At 45.4% G+C, this 23,814-nt stretch overlaps 1 protein-coding gene across 1 annotated transcript in view; it reads left to right on the plus strand.

Annotated features, from left to right (window-relative positions):
• Positions 1-23,814, plus strand: part of LOC139268610 (solute carrier family 35 member D2-like protein) — a 101,710-nt gene that overhangs the window by 29,453 nt on the left and 48,443 nt on the right. The window contains exons 6-7 of the mRNA XM_070887006.1: positions 13,917-13,985; positions 15,384-15,486. Coding sequence (XP_070743107.1) covers positions 13,917-13,985; positions 15,384-15,486 — 172 coding nt within the window. The remainder of the gene's footprint in view (positions 1-13,916; positions 13,986-15,383; positions 15,487-23,814) is intronic.

A 23,814-nucleotide genomic window follows, 5' to 3' on the forward strand; every position in this document is an offset into this window, starting at 1 on the left:
TCCATTTGAATGAATTGGTACTATTTGCTTCCACCCTCTCCCAGGGGAGCTGGTTCCATAGATTTTCCACTTAATAGTAGGCCAGATTTTGCTGTAGAAGTAACCGTGAGGCTAACCACGCTCACTGTTATTAAAGTGTAAATTGGACAGCAACTTCCGGCGAGTGCCCATGCGCAGTTAAACATGGAAGTCAATCTTCGGCCAATTCGATTCACTCCACGTGATAGCAAGAAGCGACTGAGCGCATTGGATACAGCATAGGCTATGGGCCCCGACAACTTCCAGCTGTCGTGCTCCAGAACAAGCTGCGCCTCTAGCCAAGCTGTTCCAGTACAACTTCTAACCGACAATGTGGAAAACTTCCCAGGTCTGTCCTGTCCACAAAAAGCAGCACAATTCCAATCCGGCTAATTACCGCCCCATCAGTCTACTCTTAATCATCAGCAAAGTGATGGACGATGTCGTCGACAGTGCTATCAAGCGGCACATACTCACCAATAACCTGCTCACTGATGCTCAGTTTTGGTTCCACCAGAACCACACGGCTCCAGACCTCATTACAGCCTTGGTCCAAACATGGACAACAGAGCTGAATTCCAGAGTGAGATGAGAGTGACGGCTCTTGGCATCAAGGCAGCATTTGACCAAGTGTGGCATCAAGGAGCCCTAGTAAAATTGAATTAAATGGGAATCAAGGGGGAAAGCGTTCCACTGGCTGGAGTCATACCTAGCACAAAGGAAGATGGTTGTGGTGGTAGGAGGCCAATCATCTCAGTCTGAGGACATGGCTGCAGGAGTTCCTCAGGGCAGTGTCCTAGGCCCAACCATCTTCAGCTGCTTCATCAATGACCTTCCCTCCAACATAAGGTCAGAAGTGGGGGTGTTCGCTGATAAATCATAGTGTTCAGTTGCATTCGTAACTCCTCAGAAAATGAAGCAGTCCATGCCTGCATGCAGCAAAACCTGGACAACATTCATGCTTGGGCTGATAAATGGAAAGTAACATTTGTGCCACACAAATGCCAGGCCATGACCATTTCCAACAAGTGAGGGTCTAACCACCTCGCCATGATATTCAATGGCATTACCATCACCAAATACCCCACAATCAACATCCTGGGGGTCACCATTGACTAGAAACTTAACTGGACTAGCCACATAGTTACTGTAGCAACGAGCAGGTCAGAGGCTGGGTATTCTGCGGCGAGAGTCTCACCTCATGACTCCCCAAAGCCTTTTCACAATCTACAAGGCATAAGTCAGGATTGTAATGGAATACTCTCCACTTGCCCAGATGAGTGCAGCTCCAACAACACTCAAGAAGCTCAATACCATCCAGGACAAAGCAGTCCGCTTGATTGGCACCATTCCACCACCTTAAACATTCACTCCCTCCACCACCAGAGTACCATGGCTGCAGTGTGTACATTCTAGAAGATGCACTGTAGCAACTCGCCAAGACTTCTTCGGCAGCATTTCTCAAACACGTGACCCCCACCACCTAGAAGGACAAGGGCAGCAGGCGCATGGGAACACCATCACCTGCAAGTTCCCCTCCAAGTTACACACCATCCTGACTTGGAAATATATCGCCATTCCTTCGTCGTTGCTGGGTCAAAATCCTGGAACTCCCTCCCAACAGCACTGTGGGAGTTCCTTCACCACAAGGACTGCAGCAGTTCAAGACCGAGGCTCACAACCACTTTCTCAAGGGCAATTGGGGATGGGCAATAAATGCTGGCCTTGCTAGCGACGCCCACATCCTGGAATGAATTTTTTTTAAATTGCTGTCCGACATGCCTGCTTCTCCCAAAAGCTGCAATAAATTAGTTTCTCGCCGAGAAACTCCGCATTGAAATACATGGAACAGTTGCTGTACTTGTGTGAAATATACCCACTAAACTCACCAGAAGAAATTAAGGCTTGTCCATTCCAGTGTAAGTACATTTTTAATGGCATGATCAGTCTTAATTATTGCCAAAAAAAACCTCTCTGGCACTGAAAATTAACTTGCAAGTGTAATGAATGGCTGGCGACATATGTTTGCTGCTGAGAGCATAATTTGGCCCAATGTTTTTGAAGATCAATATTGAGTTCACCCCCTTTCAAGTGTAGACTGTATTCTCTGGTTCTGTTGTTCTGGACTAAAAGCACTACTGTCTTGTTTTGCAGAGGTCCATTTTAATTCAGTCTCTAGGCATAAGGAGTTTCTTGATATAAATTTTGAAAGTTTAATCAGTGTCCACAAAGCTTCAGCAAGGAGCTCAGCTACTTTTGAACAAACACCAACTGTGATTTGTTCAGTAACATCAAAGATGGCCAGTTATTTTCATATGTGGTTGACACAGTGATGATAGAATTTCCACTATAATTGTTACTCGCTTGATAACTTTGTAACATTTTCTTATTAGTTTAAAAATAAAACCAAAGATAATATATTCTATCGCTTATTGAAGACAGACAGACTAGAGATCACAGTAGATAAAATAATTAACAAAGGTTATTTTGTTATTCTAGGCACATTACCAAAAGCTTACTAGATATCAAGGCTATGAAGATAATTCTCTGGCATAGGGATTTTGAAAGTAATCTAAAATATGGGAATATAAAAATGTAAGGTAAGAATAGAAGAGACATTTTTTTTTAAAGTAACTGGATCCTCTGATCCTTTTTGAGTGCATTAATGGTGAGCAGCATACAGGTTTGGCAATTTTTGCAAAGTATGATATTTTTAGGATATATTTTTTAAAATGTCTGGGATGCATGGATATTATATAAAAAAAAAATTTCTAAGGTATAGATTTCTCATGAATTTTTTTCAATGGACCTGTGAATGATGTGATACAATGCTGTTTTAGATCGATAATAATAGACCCAGGTTCGGGATCTGGATGTATGTTAAATAAGAGAAGACAAATGAAGTAAAGATAAAACACCGTTTACTGAGAGAAAAGAAACATAATACAGTTTATGAAGAAAAGAGAAGTATGATCAGATGCAACAAAGCTTACAGCCTTCGGCCTGTCGGGAACTCCGCAGCGACGGCTGGTCAGGAGCCTTGGGGGTCTCGGCACCGCTCGCGAATCACTGTCCAAGAGCTACTGGACAGTTCCGTTCCTTTATACTATTGAACAAACATGGGTGCATGTGGCTTATGGCCAACTCCCAATCAGTAAGGTCCCAGCTGTTTTTCCACAAAGCATGAGACCTCGAGGCGCTCATAAACAAGATGGTGTGCGCATCAAGCTCTCTCTCTCTCTCTCTCTCTCTCTCTCTCTCTCTCTCTCTCTCTCTGCATCAGCAGCATTCCACGAGGCATGAAGCAGAAAACACACTGTAAATGTCAGAATATCATAATTAATCCTATACAATACAATCCACCCTTGATATTTAGATATTCTAAGTAATATAATCGAGTTGAAGGCGTAATGCATCAGTTACACATTGAGCATGCGCAAGCAACGCCCGCAATCTACACCAAAGAATACATACGAGCAGTAATAACGCGACGAGTAAAACAACGATAGGATGCATTAACAACTTCAAAGCGGCGGATGTTTTTGGGGACCATCCGTAAAAGATGTCCCACCAATGGTGTACCGTAAGGTCAGTGACTGTTGTCGCAACTCTGACCAAGGCGCCTTCACTGTAACTCATAGCAACTTGCAGAGTATGAAGAGTATGCCCTCGTTTACTCAATTCGTCAATGACCTTTTGGTTATCTTTTAGAAATTGAGCTAAACGAGTTAGGTCTACAGTGGAATGCCTAGGACGGTGTGATGGCGCACAATATTTTTCCATCGTCACAATCGATATGACCTATTAGAATATCTTTTTGCCACTTGATAATGTGATGTTGGCCCCCGTGTTTACTGTTAATAGCACCTGTCCTAGGCCTCCCTGGTACCCGCATGCGTCACAAGTGACGCTCCAGTGTCCTATAGTGCAGGCTTGCCCGGAAGGACAGGTAAAATTGTCTTGCGTACGATCAGTGTTAGCTAACCGCCACCCTATACGGCCATCCCATGCTGTGTTTGAGGATGGAAGTAGCACAGTCACAGATAACGAGACACAGAGACTTGCCAGCAGGAGTTGGTAAGTCGCCATTTTGCGCAGAATTCCTGTGGGAGGAAGCATAAGTATATTAATTCAGCCCCGTTTAGTCAAGTTACCCTTGTCAACAGAGAGGAATATCTTGACCAGTCAGGAGCACCCAATAAGTGTTTCCTTCTCCTTTCACTAAGATTTCCCCTGCTTGTAAGGGTTTCTGGGGGTACTGCACCCACACTTTTCCTCCTTCACAAACGGTCCTGAGTCTGATTTTCTTTTTCAATAGTAGGGACACTAACTTTGCCTAACATGTGGCTTATGGGAGTTCCCCCCCCCCCCACAATGGTCGGTGATTCAGATTGCGCACTGCTTGTGGTAAGACCTTTAACCACCCTTGCAATGTGTTAGTGGGAGTTAATATTTTAATCTGTTGCTTAAGTAGTCCATTCATGCGTTCTATTAACCCTACAGCTTGCGGATAGTAAGGTATGTGAAACATCCAATAGATCCCGCTATCTACCGCCCACTGTTGCATTGTGAAGTGCAACCCATTATCGAACTGTACTTCTGCTGGCTCACCGTAGTATGTGATTAAATTCTCCAGTCCTTTAATCGTACTTTGTTGATTCGTTTTAGTCACTGGATAAGCTATCAAAGTTCCAGAATAGGTATAAACAGCAGTGAGCAAATATTGGAACCGTTGTTGCAATGGTAAAGGTTCTACATAATCAACTTGCCATATTTGTGCTGGTTGAGTCCCTCTCTTAATATGGGCACTGGGTTGTAGGGGAAAATGCTTCACCTTTTGACAAATTTCACGGGTGTTTATGATCTGTTTAACACCGTCCGTAGTCAAATGTAACCCCCTATTTCGTGGCCATTGTATCGTACCCTGAATGCCCAAATGTCCAGATTTGTGGTGGGCCCACTTGCCTATGCAATATTCTTCCTCTTCCGCCTCTTTGACAGCCTGTACCCGGGCTATATTAGCAACGGTGTTATTATATTCAGAGATCTTTGAAGTGTTTTTCATGTGAGCGTCCACATGATATACAGTTATTTTCATCTACTGGGCTTTGGACCATATTTGTTCCCATACGTGCTTTCCCCACAAGTCTTTACCAGTTATGTTCATGCCAGTTTCTCCAGCTCGCCATGCCATTGGCTACTGTCCATGAGTCAGTATATATGTGTACTTGTTGCTGTTCCTCTTCGAACGCAAGGACTACAGCTGCTAGTTCTGCTAGCTGGCTGGAGCCTCCCACGACCACATCATGCACAATTGTCTGGGTTTTTGGATTGAAGGCAGTGGCTCGCCATCGCTGAAGGCCGTTTCGCCAGACCGCTGAGCCATCTGTGAACCAGGTGTTAACTGTTCAAAAGACATGCCCCAGGAGATCTGTGACTCTTTGGTTAAACTGACAGACAACTGTGTTAAGTTCACTCTCAGCTGTTTGTGGGTATTCAGCCACATGCTCATGTAGTCGGGTGATTCCTTCTTTTCCTTTACTTGCTCTGTCTGCGATATACCATTCCCAGCGCATTATGGAGCTTTGCTGCGCTCGCCCGACCTTGTGTGTCTCATTTTCTGAGAACCCAGGATAATATGGGTAGGTCTGGTCTTAAACTGACTTTGTCGTCCCCTGTCTGTCCTTCTGTTTCTGTTAGGGCCCAATAACATGCTAATAATTATTTCTCAAATGAGTAGCAGTATCTGTCAATTTTCTAGACCAGAACCCTAACAGTATACGAGTGCCATGTTGAACCTGCCACAAACTCCATACTGCAGTATCATTGGTAATGGATACCTGTAGCTCAAAAGGCTGCCCCGGCACTCGCGGGGCTAGGGGTAAAGCTTGAGCTACGGCTTCTTTGGCTGCATCAAAAGCCACCTGCTGTCCCTTTCCCCACTCGAAGTGGGCCTTATTTCGTGTTACGGCATACAGCGGTTTTAATAACATCGTGAGGTGAGGTATGTGTCTCCCAGTAACCCAGTAGTCCCACAAACCGTTGTCTCAGTTTTATTCGTGGGGATGGCCTTTGCCTTGAATTTTATTCTTCACAGGCTCGGGTATGATGCGCTCACCCCGAGACCATTGGATCCCCAGAAACTGGACAGTCTGGCTAGGGCCCTGCACTTTTTTCGGATTTATCTCCCAGCCCCTGTCTCGCATGTGTTGGACTAAAGTAGCTAGGGCTTTTAACAGCACTGCCTCGGTGGGACCCCTTATTAGTACATCATCGATGTAGTGAACCAGTGAGGCATTAGGAGCCAACATGCACATGTCCAGGTCCCAGGCCACCAATCCGTGGCATAGGATAGGGCTACGTAGGTAACCTATGTAGGTAAACGTGTATTGCCTCCCTTCCCAAGTGAATGCAAACTGGTCCTGGGATTCTTCCGCTATTGGAATGGAGAAAAAGGCATTGGGCAGGTCGATTACCGCATACCACTCCGCACCTTCTTCAGACAGCCGCTCTGTTATAGTTACTACATCTGGGACAGCGGTTGTCAGGGGAGGGGTAAATTTGTTCAGTTGTCAGTAGTCCACAGTCATCCTCCAACTTTTGTCGGGTTTCTACACAGGCCAAACAGGGCTATTGTAGGGGGACACCGCATGTCTAATGATACCCGCCTCCAAGAGCCCTTGTATGGTTTCCCCTATTTCTTTGTGTCCCCCAGGTATTCGGTACTGTTTCATAGTCACTATACGCGATGGCCATGGTATTACCACTGGTTCCCACTTTGCTTCCCCTGCAATCATAGTGATCGCCCGTATCCCGAATGAGAATCGCCCGAACGAGGTGTTGTGTGTGGTTCCCTTTAAAAGGTCCATCCCAATAATATGTTCCTTTACTGCCGATATTAAGACCGTTATCCAGTGCGGAGGCCCATTTCCCAACGCCATTCTGATAGTTGTTCGGACAGCGGGCGTTTCTGCCCCTCCGAACCCGTTAATCATCATACGGGTCCCTGTGTGTTTCTTAGGATTTCCATGGACGATAGTAACTTCTGCCCCTGTGTCTAGTAAAGCAACATGTCTTTGTATGTTCCCCCCCCTGGCCCCCTGCCAATGTATCGTAGTCGGAATGTGTGGCCTCAGGTCCCTGGGAGTTTGGGTTGATGTGGTTCTAACAGGGAGTACTCCCGGATCCCGGCCACACCCCTAGTCGAGGGGATTACTAGCCTTCCACAGCTCTTCTACGTTGGGGTATAGGCTAGCGGGAGGAGGTTCTCCACATCCGCAGACTTACCGCTATCCGACTTAGTCTCCCTTACCTCCCTCCTTTCACCCTTCCCTGTTCCCGGGACGCAGTGTTGCTTCCACATAGAATACATCGCTCCTGTTGGGATTCCATCAATTTTTTCCTTGGGGACCTCTGCCTTCAGTAAAGCCGCGAACATGTCCCTCCGCGTAATTCTTTTTTTGGTCTTTCCTGACCCTGTACCTTTCCCAGAGGTCGAACCTTGTCGCTGGTCCCGATCCCCCTCTACATTAGCCGTTCTCGACTCTCGCACACTATCTTCTACATTCTCTAACTGTCCTAACAATAGGTAAGCGTGCCCCACCCGCTGCCCTTGGGCTGGTCCCAATAATGCGAGTAGCGCAGCCCTCATCATAGGAGGGCCACTCTTCAGCCTGCTCCACATTCCTGCCGTAAAGAGCTCCTGATCTGGCCCCCCCATATGGTTGGTGATATAATCCTCCCTGTGTTGCCATGTTGCGCAACTGTATCGCACCCTCCGCCATAGTATTCCAAGGTTTTACTTCCCCTTCCCAATCAACGGCCGAGGGATATTTTTGCCGGACCCCTATAGTAACCATGTCCCATAGTGAACCTGTGCCCTGGACATTCCGTAGCACTGCTGTGATATGGTGGTCCGTAGTCATAGGCCCCATTTTTGTTAACTCTTTGGGGTTAAGTATTACGACTGATGCTCCCTGGTCCCAAATCCGGGTTAGCCATTCTGACAATGATTCACTGGGTTTTTGGCGAAATCGAGACCCTATTTCTTGTAACTCACTAGTGGTGAAGTCACGCACCCCTCTAGTGGTTACCGGCTGTTCCCCATCTTGCTGTTTCGTCTTATTTGTCATGCGGGGTTTAGCTTCCGTGCTCTGAGCGTATGGGGGAGGGTCTTTAGTTTCCTCCCGTTTCTCCCCCCCCCCCCCCCATCTGTCCACTCATATTCTGAGTCAGAGGAGTACCAGATGTCTCCGCCCCATGATCCCAAGTGGGTCCAGCTACCAATGCACGTACCTTTGACCGATCTATCTGTAATTTCCATCGTCTGGCTTTGTTTTTATTTTGTACTGTCGCCAGACGGCATATTAAAGTTTCTGATTGTTCATTGACTTTATCCGCCCGTTCTTGTGCAGTGCGGACCGCTTCAGTCAGAGTTGAGTTTTGACTTTCCAAAACTTTAACAACTGTTTTTAACTGTAGGTTTTCTGCCTCACTTTCCTGAAGTTGTTTACACATCGCCCTTAATGCTGTCAACAAAATCCATCCCATTTGTGGGGGACTAATTTTCTCCTGTGGGAAGCCTGCTTCCTCCAGGAGAGCCAGAACCGTACCCCACGCGGTACTATCTTTGCTCTGTTCCAATAACTGCGTATCCCAATGTTGTGGGGGTCCAAACCGAGCTAGCACATTGGCAAGAGAGTCAAAACCCTCGTGCTCCACCCTGGTATTCCCGCAGGAGGAGACTGCTTCTTGTCTTTTCTCTTAAACATTTTACCAGATCCTGCCAACTACGCCAAAATGTTTTGGATCGATAATAAAAGACCCGGGTTCGGGATCTGGATGAATGTTAAATAAGAGACAAGACAAATGAAGTAAAGATAAAACACCGTTTACTGAGAGAAAAGAAGCATAATACAGTTTACGAAGAAAAGAAAAGTATGATGAGATGCAACAAAGCTCACAGCCTCCTGCCCATCGGGAACTCTGCAACGGCGGCTGGTCAGGAGCCTTGGGGGTCCCAGCACAGCTCGCGAATCACGGTTCAAGGTGAAGTTCAAAGAGCTACTGGACAGTTCCGTTCCTTTATACTATTGAACAAACATGGGTGCATGTGGCTTATGGCCAACTCCTAATCAGTAAGGCCCCAGCTGTTCTTCCAAAAAGCATGAGACCTCGAGGTGCCCATAAACAAGATGGTGTGCGCATCAAGGTCTCTCTCTCTCTACATCAACAACATTCCACGAGGCATGAAGCAGAAAACACACTGTAAATGTCGGAATATCATAATTAACCCTCTACAATACAAATGCGAAGTCAAGATAAGTGAATATGCCTTGGATCAACTAATTCAGTAGAATGATGGCTATTTGGGGTAGCCCCTCTTTGTAGTTTCAAAAGTGGAATCTTACCAATATTTAACCAAAAAACCTATAGCTCAATACTGTAAACATTTACAGAAGGGGATCCTGTTTCGTGTTGGGTAGCACAGTTGTACATTTGTATGTGACTGAATGGAGGCAAAACTATTGCTAAAACTGTTCCAGTTCATTGAAACTACTCTTTCAAAGTGCTCTTTCTCTCCCTCCTTGCACCCTCTTCCCTTTCTCCCTCCCGATCCGTGTTTGCTCATTCCGTACTCCCACGAAGCACTCGGAATTGTCTTGTCGTCATCTCAAAAAAACAACGCTCGACCCCACTGCTTGCAAGCTACTACCCCATCTCCAACCTCCGTTTCCTCTCCAAAATTCTTGAACATGTTGCCTCCAAAATCTGTGTCCATCTTTTCCGGAACTCGTCCTTCTCTACCTGCCTGCAGCCTTTGACACGGTTGACCACTCCATCCTCCTCCAATGAACGAAATATGGATGAAGGTGTATGATTACATAGCCATTTGCTATGTAATCATACACCTTCGACATAACTGAGTCACGCTTGGTTGCTCTAACAATCTTTTCAGCTGTGACTGGCAGTTCGTCAATGTATGAAAAATAAAACACTTCCATATTCAGTGTAATTTGTGAATGGGATGGCAAACTAGACATAGTATCAGCATTACTGTCATCAGCTGATCGTTTGTACTCAATGTCATACATATATGCTGACAAAATCAAAGCCCATCTCTGCATTCGGGCTGCAGCTAAGGTTAGAACTGGGGACTTTGGATAGAGGATTGCTGTCAGCGGCTTATGGCTAGTAACAATGGTAAACTTATGGTCATACAAGTATTTGTGGAACTTCTTGACCCCAAAAATTAATGCCAAAGCTTCATTTTGATCTGCGCATAATTATGCTCACTGGCACTGAGAGTGTGTGAAGCAGAAGCAAAAGCAATTATTCTCTCCTCCCCACTATGTAGTACATGAAAGATCACTGCCCCAACTCCAGACAGGGAGAAGTCACATGCTAGCTTGATCCCCTTCGATACATCATAGAGAACTAACATGGTACTCCTACCAACTGGCTTTTACACTCCTTGAATGCTGTGTTGCATTCTTCTGACCCCTTCCATTGGACCTGTTTTTTCAATAGCTCATTCAGTAGATGTAACACTACAGCCAAATTTGGTAGGAACTTCCCATAATAGTTCAAAAGACCCAAAAATGATCAAAGTTCAGTGACATTCTTGGGAGTGAGTGCATTTCTAATTGCATCCAGCTTTCCCTCGGTTGGATGTAAACCATCGGCTAGAAATTCCGTTTTTTGGCTATCAATTTTTTCCGTTATTTTACAGGAAAAAAAATCTCTCAAAATCTTGCCATTTTACAAGGGGGTAAAATTTGCAAAAAAAATTGCGCCCAACGGTAGAAATTAGCGTTGCACGAGTGGAAACGTCTCTCCACCATCGTCCAGTGGGGTGGGACTGCACTCGCCTGGTTCCATTCTTACCTAATTGTAGCCAGAAAATCATCTGCAATGGTTTCTCTTCCCACTCCCGCATCATAGAAAAGCAGTGGCAAACATTTAAGGAGATAGTTCATAACTCAAAGATATATTCCAGTGAGAAACAAAGACTCCCAAGAGAAGGATGAACCATCCCTGGCTAATTAAGGAAGTAAAGGATGGTATCAAATTGAAAACAAAGGCATACAATGTTGCGAATAACATTGGAAGGCCAGCGGATTGGGAATTTTTTAGAAACCAGCAAAGGACAACTAAAAAATGATAAAGACAGACAAGATACCATATGAGAGTAAACTAGCAAGAAATAGAAAAACAGACAGCAAGAGCTTCTACAGGTATATAAAAAGGAAGCGAGTAACCAAAGGAATTAGTAACGGGAAATGGCGGAGACTTTGAGCAAATATTTTGTATTGGTCTTCACGATAGAAGATAATAAAAACATCCCAGTAATAATCAAGGAGCTATTGGGGGAGGGGGGAGGAGGAGGAGAGACTTAAAACTATCACTAGCGATAAAGTACTAGGCAAACTAATGGAACTAAAGATGGACAAGTCCCCTGGACCTAATGGCCTGCATCCTAGGGTTTTAAAAGAAGTGGCTGCAGAGATGGTGGATGCATTGGTTGTAATCTACCAAAATTCCCTGGATTCTGGCGAGGTCCTAGCGGACTGGAAAACCACAAATGTAGCACCCCTATTTAAGAAAGGAGAGAGACAGAAAGTAGGAATCTGTAGACCAGTTAGCCTAACATCTGTTGTTGGGAAAATGCTGGAGTGCATTATTAAGGAAGCAGTAGCAGGACATTTGAAAAAGCAGAATTCAACCAAGCAGAGTCAGCATGGTTTTATGAAAAGGAAATCATGTTTGACAAACTTGCTGGAGTTCTTTGAGGGTGTAATGAGCAAGGTGGATAAAGGAGAACCAGTGGATGTGGTGTATTTGGATTTCCAGAAGGCATTCGATAAGGTGCCACATAAAAGGTTACTGCACAAGATAAAAGTTCACGGGGACTAGCATGGATAGAGGATTGGCTAACTTAACAGAAAACACAGAATCGGGATAAATGGGTCATTTTCCGGTTGGCAAACAGTAACTAGTGGGGTGCTGCAGAGATTGGTACTGGGGCCTCAACTATTTACAATCTATATCAATGACTTGGATGAAGGGACCAAGTGTAATGTAGCCAAGTTTGCTGATGATACAAAGATGGGTGGGAAAGCAAATTGTGAGGAGGGCACAAAAATCTGCAAAGGGATATAGACAGGCTAAGTGAGTGGGCAAAAATTTGGCAGATGGAGTATAATGTGGGAAATTGAGAGATTATCCATTTTGGCAGAAAAAATAGAAAAGCAAATTATAATTTAAATAGAGAAAAATTGCAAAGTGCTGCAGTACAGAGGGACCTGAGGGTCCTTGTGCATAAAAAAACAAAAAGTTAGCATGCAGGTACAGCAATTAATCAGGAAGGCAAATGGAATGTTGGCCTTTATTGCAAGGCGGTTGAGTATAAAAGCCGAGAAGCCCTGCTACAACTCTACAGGGTATTGATGAGGCCACACCTAGAGTACTGCGTACAGTTTTGGTCTCCGTATTTAAAGGAGGATATACTTGCATTGGAGGCTGTTCAGAGAAGGTTCACTAGGTTAATTCTGAAGATGAGGGGGTTGACTTATGAAGATAGGTTGAGTAGGATGGATCTATACTCATTGGAGTTCAGAAGAATGAGAGGTGATCTTATCAAAACATATAAGATAATGAGGGGGCGATATTTCCACTTGTACGCTGCCAGCACCCAGCACTATCTCACCACCATTTCTCTCGACCCCCTCCACAGTCTCTAAATTGTCAGACTGCTTGTCCGACATCCAGTATTAGATGAGTAGAAATTTTATCCAATTAAATATTGGGAAGACCGAAGCCATTGTGTTTGGTCCCCACCCCAAACTCCGATCTCTCGCCATTGACTCCATCCCTCTCCCCAACTTCTGTCTGAGGCTGAACCAGATTGTTCACAACCTTGGTGTCATATTTGACCCTGAAATGAGCTTCCAACCACATATCCGCGGCATAATTAAAACCGCCTATTTTCACCTCTGTAAAATTGCCTGTCTCCGCTCCTGCCTCAGTTCATCTGCTAAAACCCTCATCCATGCCTTTGTTACCTCTAGACTTGACTACACCTGGCTGGCTTCCCACATCCTACCCTACGCAAACGTGAGGTCATCCAAAGCTCGGCTACCCGTGTCCTAACTCGCACCAAGTCCCACTCACCCATCACCCTTGTGCTCGCTGACCTACATTGGCTCCCAGTTATGCAACGTCTCAATTTCAAAATTTTCTTCCTTGTTTACAAATCCCTCCATGGCTGTGCGCCTCAAATTCTGCCCTCTTCAGCATCCCTGATTATAATCACTTCACCATCGGTGGCCGTGCCTTCAGCTGCTGAGGTCCAAAGCTCTGGAACTCCCTCTCTAAACCTCTCTGCCTCTCCTACCTCTCTCCTCCTTTAATACACTCCTTAAAACCAACCTCTTTGACGAAGCTTTTGGTCCTCTGCGGTAATTTCTTCTTGTGTGGCTCGGTGTCAAATTTTTGTCTTTTAACACTCCTATGAAGTGCCTTGGGACGTTTTACTACATTAAAGGCGCTATATAAATACAGATTGTTGTATTATGGTTACATGTACATAACCAAGTTACTGCCATTTCAATCAGATTATAGTTTAATATGTTAAATTAATTTAAGGGAGACTCTTAGTGTTTTAACTGTCATTTTGTAGTTTGTGGATTTCTGATTAATAGAACTGTTTCTACCATTGCAAATCAATGAATTATTGGTGACCAGTTTAAAAAGATTAATTATGGTTGGTCATTCTGTTTCCGTTTTCCTTGCACCTATTTGTGAAGTACCTTGTGATGTTTCTTGCTTTAATGGTATTATATCATTATTCATTTTCAAATCCAAAGCTAACCTTTTTTTCTTCTTCATGATTACAGCAAGAGCTTCTCTCGATCTGTTCAGATGACTGTGTTTGCAATGCTGCTTGGTGCATTTATTGCTGCCAGGTAAAATTATTACTTACAGAATCATAAAATGTTGCAGCACAGAAACTGGCTTTTTGGCCCAACAAATTTGCATCAGTGTTTTTCTTTGCATAAAATATTGAGTCTAATCCCAATCTCCCTAATCCCATTCTCCTGCTCACTTTCATACTTCGTAATATTCATTTTCAAACAACTATCAAATTCCCTTTTTAAGAGTAAAATAATTTATGGAATCTAGTTAAAAATGATTTGTGGAAGAAAAATTGACAACCTGTAATATCTTATTTTCTAAAGCTCACTGTTAATACTTTTTATGATCTTAAATTGTTGCCCTCATGTGCCCATCATTTTATGAAGAATCAGGCTCTATGGTCTTGCCTGCAATCTCTCTACAGTGAAAGGATTGGAGAGGAGCAGGCTATAGTCCTGCTCTTAAGTTCCTCTCTTTCTTTCAGGGATATTGGGCCAGGAACATCTTGTATCCTTCTGGCTGCTGTTTATATACAACTGCCAGAAGGCCCCAACCATGGTAGCCATTGCTACCGCTGCAGGACTCCAGCAGCAGTCAATATTCCTCCACTGCCTTCAGACACTAGGCCCCACTAGGGAACAGATGTGTCCTGGGTACAAGCAAGGCATGTAAGAATGCGACTACTGGCAACGAACTGGAAACTGTGTTTGAAGCATTATGCGCGGGCGCGTTGCCGGCTCATTAAACGAGCAGGTTCGTTAATTTTTTTTAAGCCAGGAAGGGAGCAGGCTTTTTTTTTTAAAAAGCAGAAACATCTTGCTTCCGGTTGTTGAAGCTTCTGCTTCCAGTCACTCTGGGCGTGTAAATCTGGTTCGTTGGCAGCAGTAGCATCCATATTTTTATCCAAGGCTAAAATTCCTTCTGATCTTTCCTGGCTACATAAATGCTAAGTGGGTGGGTGGTAAACTCTTTATTCCTACTAAATGCTACAGTTGAGTCAGCTGTGAGGAGGCACATTGGGAGGAAATCATTTGTTTCCCCCTCCTTCCTCTGTAGGGTCACAGATCATGGGAATCACAACTAAGTCTTCATTGTTGTGGAACCCATGTAATTCCTACATGATGATTTAAAAAAAAAATCCAATAAATGTTGTTAAGAGCAACTGGAGAATTAGAATACTTATTAAAGGCTACTGGATGATGTAGAAAAATAGGTTGTAGCCCAAGGTACTTTGATTCAGGTTTCATTGCATAAAACAAGCAGAGTTAATATTGGATTAAAATGAAGATTGTGACTTGAAATAATAAAATTGTGAGAATTCACTTGCATGCATTCTTAAGCTTTGTCCTGAGATGAATATCCTAAATACAGTAACAGTGATTTGTGTGTATCTCTGTTTTATTGTGCAAACTGAAATGCCAAAAAGAATACACTGCACTTTCTTTCAGTTCTGACATGGCATTTGACTCATTTGGGTACGGATACATTCTTACAAATGATGTACTAACAGCTGCCAATGGGGCTTATGTAAAGCAGAAATTGGAGTCAAAAGTGAGTAGCTATCTTATTTTAATTTGTTTCAAAACCTAGTGTTGATGACTTTTATTCTGAAATATTTAAAATGTATTTGAAATCTTTAATATTCACTCCTTCCATTCGTGTGAAACGTTACCATTTACAATTCTATGGTTCTGGGGCCTACACTGAAAGTACTTGTCCTGAGGTAGCTGTAATTAGATATGTTTTCCTTCTTGGCTTTTGTTCTCCTAAGAAAAAACACGCAGAGTTTAAAAGAGCACAGAAGACATGAATACAATTTGACTATTGTTTGTGGGCAATGAAGTGAAGTGTTTCCCTGCCCCCCCCCCCCCCCCAGCCCAGCCCAATTTTCTCCCCTTGCCTCTTTAAGGATGATTAATTCTGCTGGATTGCGGTCACAGAAGTTACAGCTTCCATACCATACCTCACCCATGTGGTCATTCGTGTGAGCCTAGATAATGAGTGTTGGAAGTGAATCTGGACACTCAAGTTAAGCATGGAGCATGTGGTGACTTCGATGGCATCTGTGGTTGTGCTCCCCCTGCATTAGTCTGTGACACCAGTGCAAGTAATAGCATCTCTCAGGAATGCTCATTCTGGGCCAAACAGGCTCCCTGCTCAACCATCTCTTCTGCCTTGGTCAATCTCAGAAATCAAATGGATAATGGCTTCAGCTGGATTACAGACAGTTTGCTCTTCTGTACGTCAGTCGTTTGGGTGAGCCAGAGACCAGTAGCAGGGGCAATTATGCAATGGGAATGGTGACAGCATATCTGAAATCTTGCAACCCTTGAATCAATGTCCTCCCTGGTGCCAGAAGGCCAACTGGACCAGACTACCCTGGCCTTGAATTGCTTTGTCTGTGTCTGGGCTCTCCCTGGCCTAGCTCCTTGAGGTCGCTGACCACGAACATCTCATGGGCCCTTGAATGAGCCATAGCAGCTTTCACCTCCCACATTACAGCCACTAGGGGTGCACCTCATAGATACACAAGTGGGCATTTTAAGAGAGGCACTAGGGGCCTTCAACTGGGTAACAAATAGTGTGTCGACACTTGTGTAAGCCAGCAAGCTGATGATCCTTTTTGAAATATTTGTGTGCAGAGGATGTTCCTGTAGTTCTGGTGACCCTGCTGTGTTCGTTCATATGAATATCAATTTTGGCCTTTGGGCAGGTGCTGTTTTTATTAGTGTAAAGGCTGGCAGATATGTTGGATATGACTGTTAATGCAGGGATTGTTCAGCTAAAGTTCTCAAGTGAATTGTTGGACATCTCCTGCTTCCTTGCTATCCTCTTATTTCATCAGTGCTCACTCCCTCATCATGCTGAAGGTCCTTGTCCATTGGTGACTCATGTATTGTCCCTGCTGCAGATCAAAGTTATGAGCATACAGAAAACCACTATCATACCGGGCACTGTGGGCTATATTGCAGGAATCAGATTTGTTGTGTGTAGACTTCAGTGGTCTACTCAATGACTGTTCTAGTTGATGCATGGATCGGATTGTAGCAGGGATCAGCAGCTGAGCGTGGGTTCCTAATAAACAAGCGTGTAGGGGATAGCCTTTAACTTGTTGTGCAGGGGCAAAGAGTGTTAGAATGGACGATTGATACAATATAAAAGCATCATGGCAGCTGCCGGGAAAGCAGATATCATTGAACAGAGTGGAAGCCCTTGTGATTGCTTGGCAGTTGTGTCACCTGCAGGGCAACATGGGTGCAATCAATTATACCCTGAACTTGGGCAAAGACTGCCATGGGTGCAGACACCAGAGCCCTATCCTGCTGTTTCCAGATGTACATGAGGAAAGTGATGAATGTGGTTGCTTGAACAAACAAGGCATCAGTAGCCTCTTTTACTGCAAGCCTGGACTGCAGACTGAGTGATATTACTGATAACCCTGTGGCAACCTGAAAGGAACTGGAAGCAAAGAAGTTCAGGGCTGCCATAACCTTGACTGCAGCAGACAATGCTGTACGAGCTGTTGCAGTCTCCTTGCAGGAACCGACGCAACTCTGCAACAGCCTGCTTAGTGAATCAAAGCCTCCTTATGCACTGCTCCTCAGAACTGCAGATATATTGTTCTGGGCCTATAAACTCTGGGAGGGTAAGCATTCCTCCAATCATGCATCCTTTTATTTGCATTCCCTCCAGCTACAGCTGTTGCTCCTCCTTCCAGAATGGGATTCCTAGAAGGACCCCCATCAGTTCAGATTCTACAGTAGCAACTGCAAACACTATGAAATCCTTAATGTCAGAAACACACAAGGTACTATGCAAGAAAAATGTCTCCAGTTCTGTACAGCTTTATCTAAGAGTACATAAGAGCATAAGAAATAGGAGCAGGAGTAGGCCATACGGCCTCTCGAGCCTGCTCCACCATTCAATGCAATCATGGCTGATCCGATCATTGACTCAGGTTCACTTCCCTGCCCGCTCTCCATAACTCCTTAATCCCTTATCGGTTAAGAAGCTGTCTATCTCTGTCTTAAATTTATTCAATATCCCGGCTTCCACAGCTCTCCTGAAGCAGCGAATTCCATAGATTTACAACCCTCGGAGAAAAGAAATTCCTCCTCAACTCAGTTTTAAATGGGCGGCCCCTTATTCTAAGATTATGCCCCCTAGTTCTAATCTCCTCTATCAGTGGAAACATCCTCTCTGCATCCACCTTGTCAAGCCCCCTCATAATCTTGTACGTTTCGATAAGATCACCTCTCATTCTTCTGAATTCCAAGGAGTAGAGGCCCAACCACCTCATCCTTTTCTCATAAGTCAACCCCCTCCGCAATCAACCGAGTGAACCTTCTCTGAATTGCCTCCAAAGCAAGTATAGCCTTTCGTAAATATGGAAACCAAAACTGTACATAGTATTCCAGGTGTGCCTCACCAATACCCTGTATAACTGTAGCAAGACTTCCCTGCCTATACTCCATCCCCTTTGCAATAAAAGCCAAGATATCATTGGCCTTCCTGATCACTTGCTGTACCTGCATACTAACCTTTTGTGTTTCATGCACAAGTACCCCCAGGTCCCACTGTACTGCAGCACTTTGTAATTTTTCTCCATTTAAATAATAACTTGTTCATTGATTTTTTTCTGCCGAAGTACATGACTTCACACTTTCCAACATTACACTTCATCTGCCAAATTTTTGCCCACTCACTTAGCCTGTCTGTCCTTTTGTAGATTTTTTTTGTCCTCTTCACATCTTTTCCTCCCATCTTTGTATTGTCAGCAAACTTGGCTACGTTATACTTGGTCCTTTTTTCCAAGTCATTAATGTAGATTGTAAATAGTTGGGGTCCCAACACTGATTCCTGCGGCACCCCACTAGTTACTGATTGCCAACCCGAGAATGAACCATTTATCCTGACTCTTTTCTGTTAGTTAGCCAATTCTCTATCCATGCTAATATATTACCCCCAACCCTGTGAACTTTTATCTTGTGCAGTAACCTTTTATGTGGCACCTTGTCAAATGCCTTCTGGAAGTCCAAATACACCACCTCCGCTGGTTCCTCTTTTATCCACCCGGTTCGTTACATCCTCAAAGCATCCCAGCAAATTTCTCAAACATGACTTCCCCTTCATAAATCCATGCTGACTCTGCCTGACCGAATTATGCGTTTCCAAATGTCCTACTACTGCTTCTTTAATAATGGACTCCAACATTTTCCCAATCACAGATGTTAGGCTAACTGGTCTATAGTTTCCTGCTTTTTGTCTGCCTCCTTTTTTTTTTAAATAAGGGAGTTAAATTTGCAGTTTTCCAATCTGCTGGGAACTCTCCAGTATCCAGGGAATTTTGGTAAATTATAACCAATGCATCCACTATCCCTACCGCTACTTAAGACCCTAGGATGCAACCCATCAGGTCCAGGGGATTTATCCGCCTTTAGTCCCATTATCTTACTGAGTACCACCTTAGTGATTGTGATTGTGATTATGTTAAGTTCTTCCCCCTCTATAGCCCTTGACTATCCACTGTTGGGATATTGTTTGTGTCCTCTACTGTAAAGACTGATACAAAATATTTGTTCAGAATTTCTGCCATTTCCATGTTCCCCGTTACTAATTCCCCGGTCTCGTCTGCTAAGGGACCAATATTTAGCTATTCTCTTCCTTTTTATATACCTATAGAAACTCTTGCTATCTGTTTTTATATTTTGTGCTAGATTACTTTCATAGTCTATCTTCCGTTTCTTAATCATTTTTTTAGTCATTCTTTGCTGGCTTTTAAAAGCTTCCCAATCTTCTGTCCTCCCATTAGTTTTGGCCACTTTGCATGCCCTTGTTTTCAATTGGATACCGTCCATTATTTCTTTAGTTAGCCACAGATGGCTATCTTTTCTTTTACACCCTTTTCTCCTCACTGGAATATATTTTTCTTGAGAGTTGTGAAATATCTCCTTTAAAAGTTCATCAACCATCCTACGCTTTAATCTATTTTCCCAGTCCACTTTAGCCAACTCTGCCCTCATACCTTTGTAGTCTCCTTTATTTAAGCTTAGTACGCTGGTTTGAGAGCCAACTTTCTCACTCTCCATCCGAATTTGAAATTCAACCATGCTATGATCACTAATTACAAGGAGATCCTTTACTAGGAGATTGTTTATTAATCCTGTCTCATTACACAAGACCAGATGCAAGATAGCCTGCCCCCGGTTGGTTCCGTCACATACTGCTCAAGGAAGCCATCCCTTATGCACTCTGAACTCTTCCTCAAGGCTACCCTGACCAATTTGAATTGTCCAATCAATTTGAAGGTTAAAATCACCCAGGATTATTGCTGTTCCCATTTTACAACCCCCACTATTTCCTGGTTTATGCTCCGACCAACAGAGTTGCTACTGTTAGGGAGCCCATAGATTACACCCACCAGTAACTTTTTCCCCTTAGTTTGGGTGGACATCCTGATCATTTGAGCCAATATCGTTTCTCACTATTGCAATGATTCCATCCTTTTTCAGTAGAGCTACCCCATCTCCTTTTCCTTTCTGTCTGTCCTTCTGGATTGTCAAATACCCCTGAATATTTAATACCCAGTCCTGGTCACCTTGCAACCATGTCTCTGTGATGGCTATCAGATCATACCTATTTGTGCCGTCAACTCATCTATTTTGTTACGAATGCTACGTGCATTTAGACAAAGTGCCTTTAAATTTGTTTTTTTAACTCTCTTTTCCTGCTTGTTTCCTCTCCTTCAAACTCACTTTCTTTATTTTTGCTTTCTAATTACAGCTTTACTCCACTCCCTATTGAATCTATTTTCAGGTTCCCATCCCCCTGCCAAGCTAGTTTAAACCGTCCCCAACAGCACTAGCAAACCCCTCCCCCCCCCCCCCCCCCCCACCGCGAGGATATTGGTCTCGGCACTGTTGAGGTGCAACCCGTCCGGCTTGTACAGGTCCCACTTCCCCAGAAGCAGTCCCAATTCCTCAGGAAACTAAAGCCCTCCCGCCTGCACCATCTCTCCAGCCATGTATTCATCTGCTCTATCCTTATTTCTGTACTCACTAGCTCGTGGCACTGGGAGTAATCCAGAGATTACTACCTTTTGAGGTCCTGCTTTTTAATCAATCTCCTAGCTCCCTAAACTCTGCCTGCAGGACCTCATCCCTCTTTCTACCTATGTCATTGGTCCCGATATGGACCACGACCTCTGGCTGTTCACCCTCTCCCCCCAGAATACCCTGTAGCTGCTCAGTGACATCCTTAACCCTGGTACCAGGGAGGCAACATATCATCCTGGAGTCACGTCTGTTCCCCTGACTATTGAATCCCCTACCACTATAGCCCTTTCATTCTGCTTCCTCCCCCCTCCTGTGCAGCTGAGCCACCTGTGGTGCCATGGATTTGGCTCTGAGTACAACGAGATGGACTCGGGACTCCTGCAATACCTGCCTAGTCCTTCTCTTCTGTCCGGCGGTCATCCAATCCCTATCTGCCTGCACACTCTTAAGCTGCGGGGTGAACACCTCTATAAACGTGCTATCTATGTAGCTCTGTCTCACGGAAGCAGCTGTTGCTCATGCTCCAAAACACGGAGTTCGAGTTGGTGCAGCTGGAGACACCTACTGCACATGTGGTCGTCCTGGCTGTGCGAAGCATCCAGGATTTCTCACGTGCCACAAGATGTGCAATCCACGGGACTGAGCTGCCCTGCCATCCCTCTAGTTACACTCGGAACTATCAAGTAGAACTAAACTCTAAACCTTAGCAAAACACACCCAGCAACTACTCAGCAATCAGTTGATTTAACGAACCTTAAGTTAGTACTTAGTCTTTAAATAAACAAGAAAAAAAAACACTCACCAATCAGCTACTTCCCTTGTGCCAACGTCACTTTTAAACTCTGACGCCCTTTCAAATGTTGCCTGTTGAGCCTTGCCTTTGAAGCCTCCGCCTCAGCTCCCGCTGCTGCTCCCACACAAATCGGCTGCCTCTGAAATATCATTTACCTATTTATAATTTTTAAATTAATCCTCCCCTCTTCTCCGAATTTCCACTCTTTCCAAATTCCCGAATAAACCATGAATAGCACCTGAGAATTACTGTAAATAGAATTTGAAATGGCTGCCTCAAGCTCTGTAGTGCCTATGGTTGGTGAGCGAGAGCAGGAAGTGGCATGAATCCGGCGATGAGGGCAGAAAATGGTGTTGCAATGACGTCGCTCAACTCCAATTTAAATTTATTCATGAGGATGCTGCCTGTTTGAGATGAAAGCTCTGCCTGCCAGGGTTAATGTCCCCGAATAAAACCTGACCCATCGTAAAAGCAATGGTAAGTGAGTGGGGCAAAGTTTAAATTTTTCGTTTGCTACTACCCTGTTTTTGAGTGGTAACGAGATTAAAATCGTCCCCATAGTGTTCAACATTAAGACTCTTGTCTATGAAATTAAACCCACTGAATGGAAATTGTTTGAAATGAAATATACTGGATTGAAGCTCTGTTGGCTGGGAGATGGTGACCCACATAGAAATCTCTTGCTTGATAAAGTATATAACAGGGGAAACATAAAACAAAGCCTTTGATTCCTCTAAATTGGTAGAAGGTTACAATCATTTTCAATTGTTGCAGTTTTTGGTATTTGAGATAGGAGGGCACATACCCTTGAGCAGTTTTTTAAAAAATTCTCCCAGGAAACTTTTATCTTGGAGCCAAGATCTTTGAGTTGTTTCAGAAAAGATTTTTTTTTTTACAGTTTGATGGTTGTAGCAGCCCTTCTTCTTCATGTACTTCGTGAAGGCCAGAGTGCTGAATCATATCAAAATTGCATAAGGCTTAAAATCAAGTTTGAAATTCTTTTGGAATAAATGTGTAGAGTTAACTTTTCAAGACAACAGGAGTACAGTTTCAAGTCATGGGCACCCTTCCTCCTCTCTTGCCTGCTCCACCCTTCTCTTCCATCACTTCCCCCGCCTCCCCGATCATTCCTAACTTTTTTTTCCTCGTGTGTTCTCGCTCGCGTTCGTGTGCTTTCTCACTCTCATCGTGTTTTCTCTCGCTCGCGTCGGGAGAGTGCATGCTCGCTCGCGTTTGGGTGTGCTCTTGCGCGCTCGCTCTTATGCGTGCGCTCGCTCTCTGTCGGTCTCGAGCACTCGCGCGCGCACTTTCTCATCCTATCTCTCGCGTTCGCCTCGATCTCGCTCACTCTCACCAACCGGATCGCGCCAGCTCGCCCGCCTGCTCGCGCGTGCCCGCCTGCTCGCGCGTGCTCGCCCTCGCCCGCCTGCTCGCGCGTGCCCGCCCTCCCCCTCGCCCGCGCGTGCCCTCCCCCCCTCGCCCGCGCGTGCCCTCCCCCCCTCGCCCGCGCGTGCCCTCCCCCCCTCGCCCGCGCGTGCCCTCCCCCCCTCGCCCGCGCGTGCCCCCCTCGCCCGCGCGTGCCCTCCCCCCCTCGCCCGCGCGTGCCCTCCCCCCCTCGCCCGCGCGTGCCCTCCCCCCCTCGCCCGCGCGTGCCCTCCCCCCCTCGCCCGCGCGTGCCCTCCCCCCCTCGCCCGCGCGTGCCCTCCCCCCTCGCCCGCGCGTGCCCTCCCCCCCTCGCCCGCGCGTGCCCTCGCCCGCGCGTGCCCTCCCCCCCTCGCCCGCGCGTGCCCTCCCCCCCTCGCCCGCGCGTGCCCTCCCCCCCTCGCCCGCGCGTGCCCTCCCCCCCTCGCCCGCGCGTGCCCTCCCCCCTCGCCCGCGCGTGCCCTCCCCCCTCGCCCGCGCGTGCCCTCCCCCCTCGCCCGCGCGTGCCCTCCCCCCTCGCCCGCGCGTGCCCTCCCCCCTCGCACGCGCGTGCCCTCCCCCCTCGCCCGCGCGTGCCCTCCCCCCCTCGCCCGCGCGTGCCCTCCCCCC

This window comes from Pristiophorus japonicus, chromosome 8 (genome assembly GCF_044704955.1).
Source record: "Pristiophorus japonicus isolate sPriJap1 chromosome 8, sPriJap1.hap1, whole genome shotgun sequence".
NCBI classification, from domain to species: Eukaryota; Metazoa; Chordata; class Chondrichthyes; family Pristiophoridae; genus Pristiophorus; species Pristiophorus japonicus.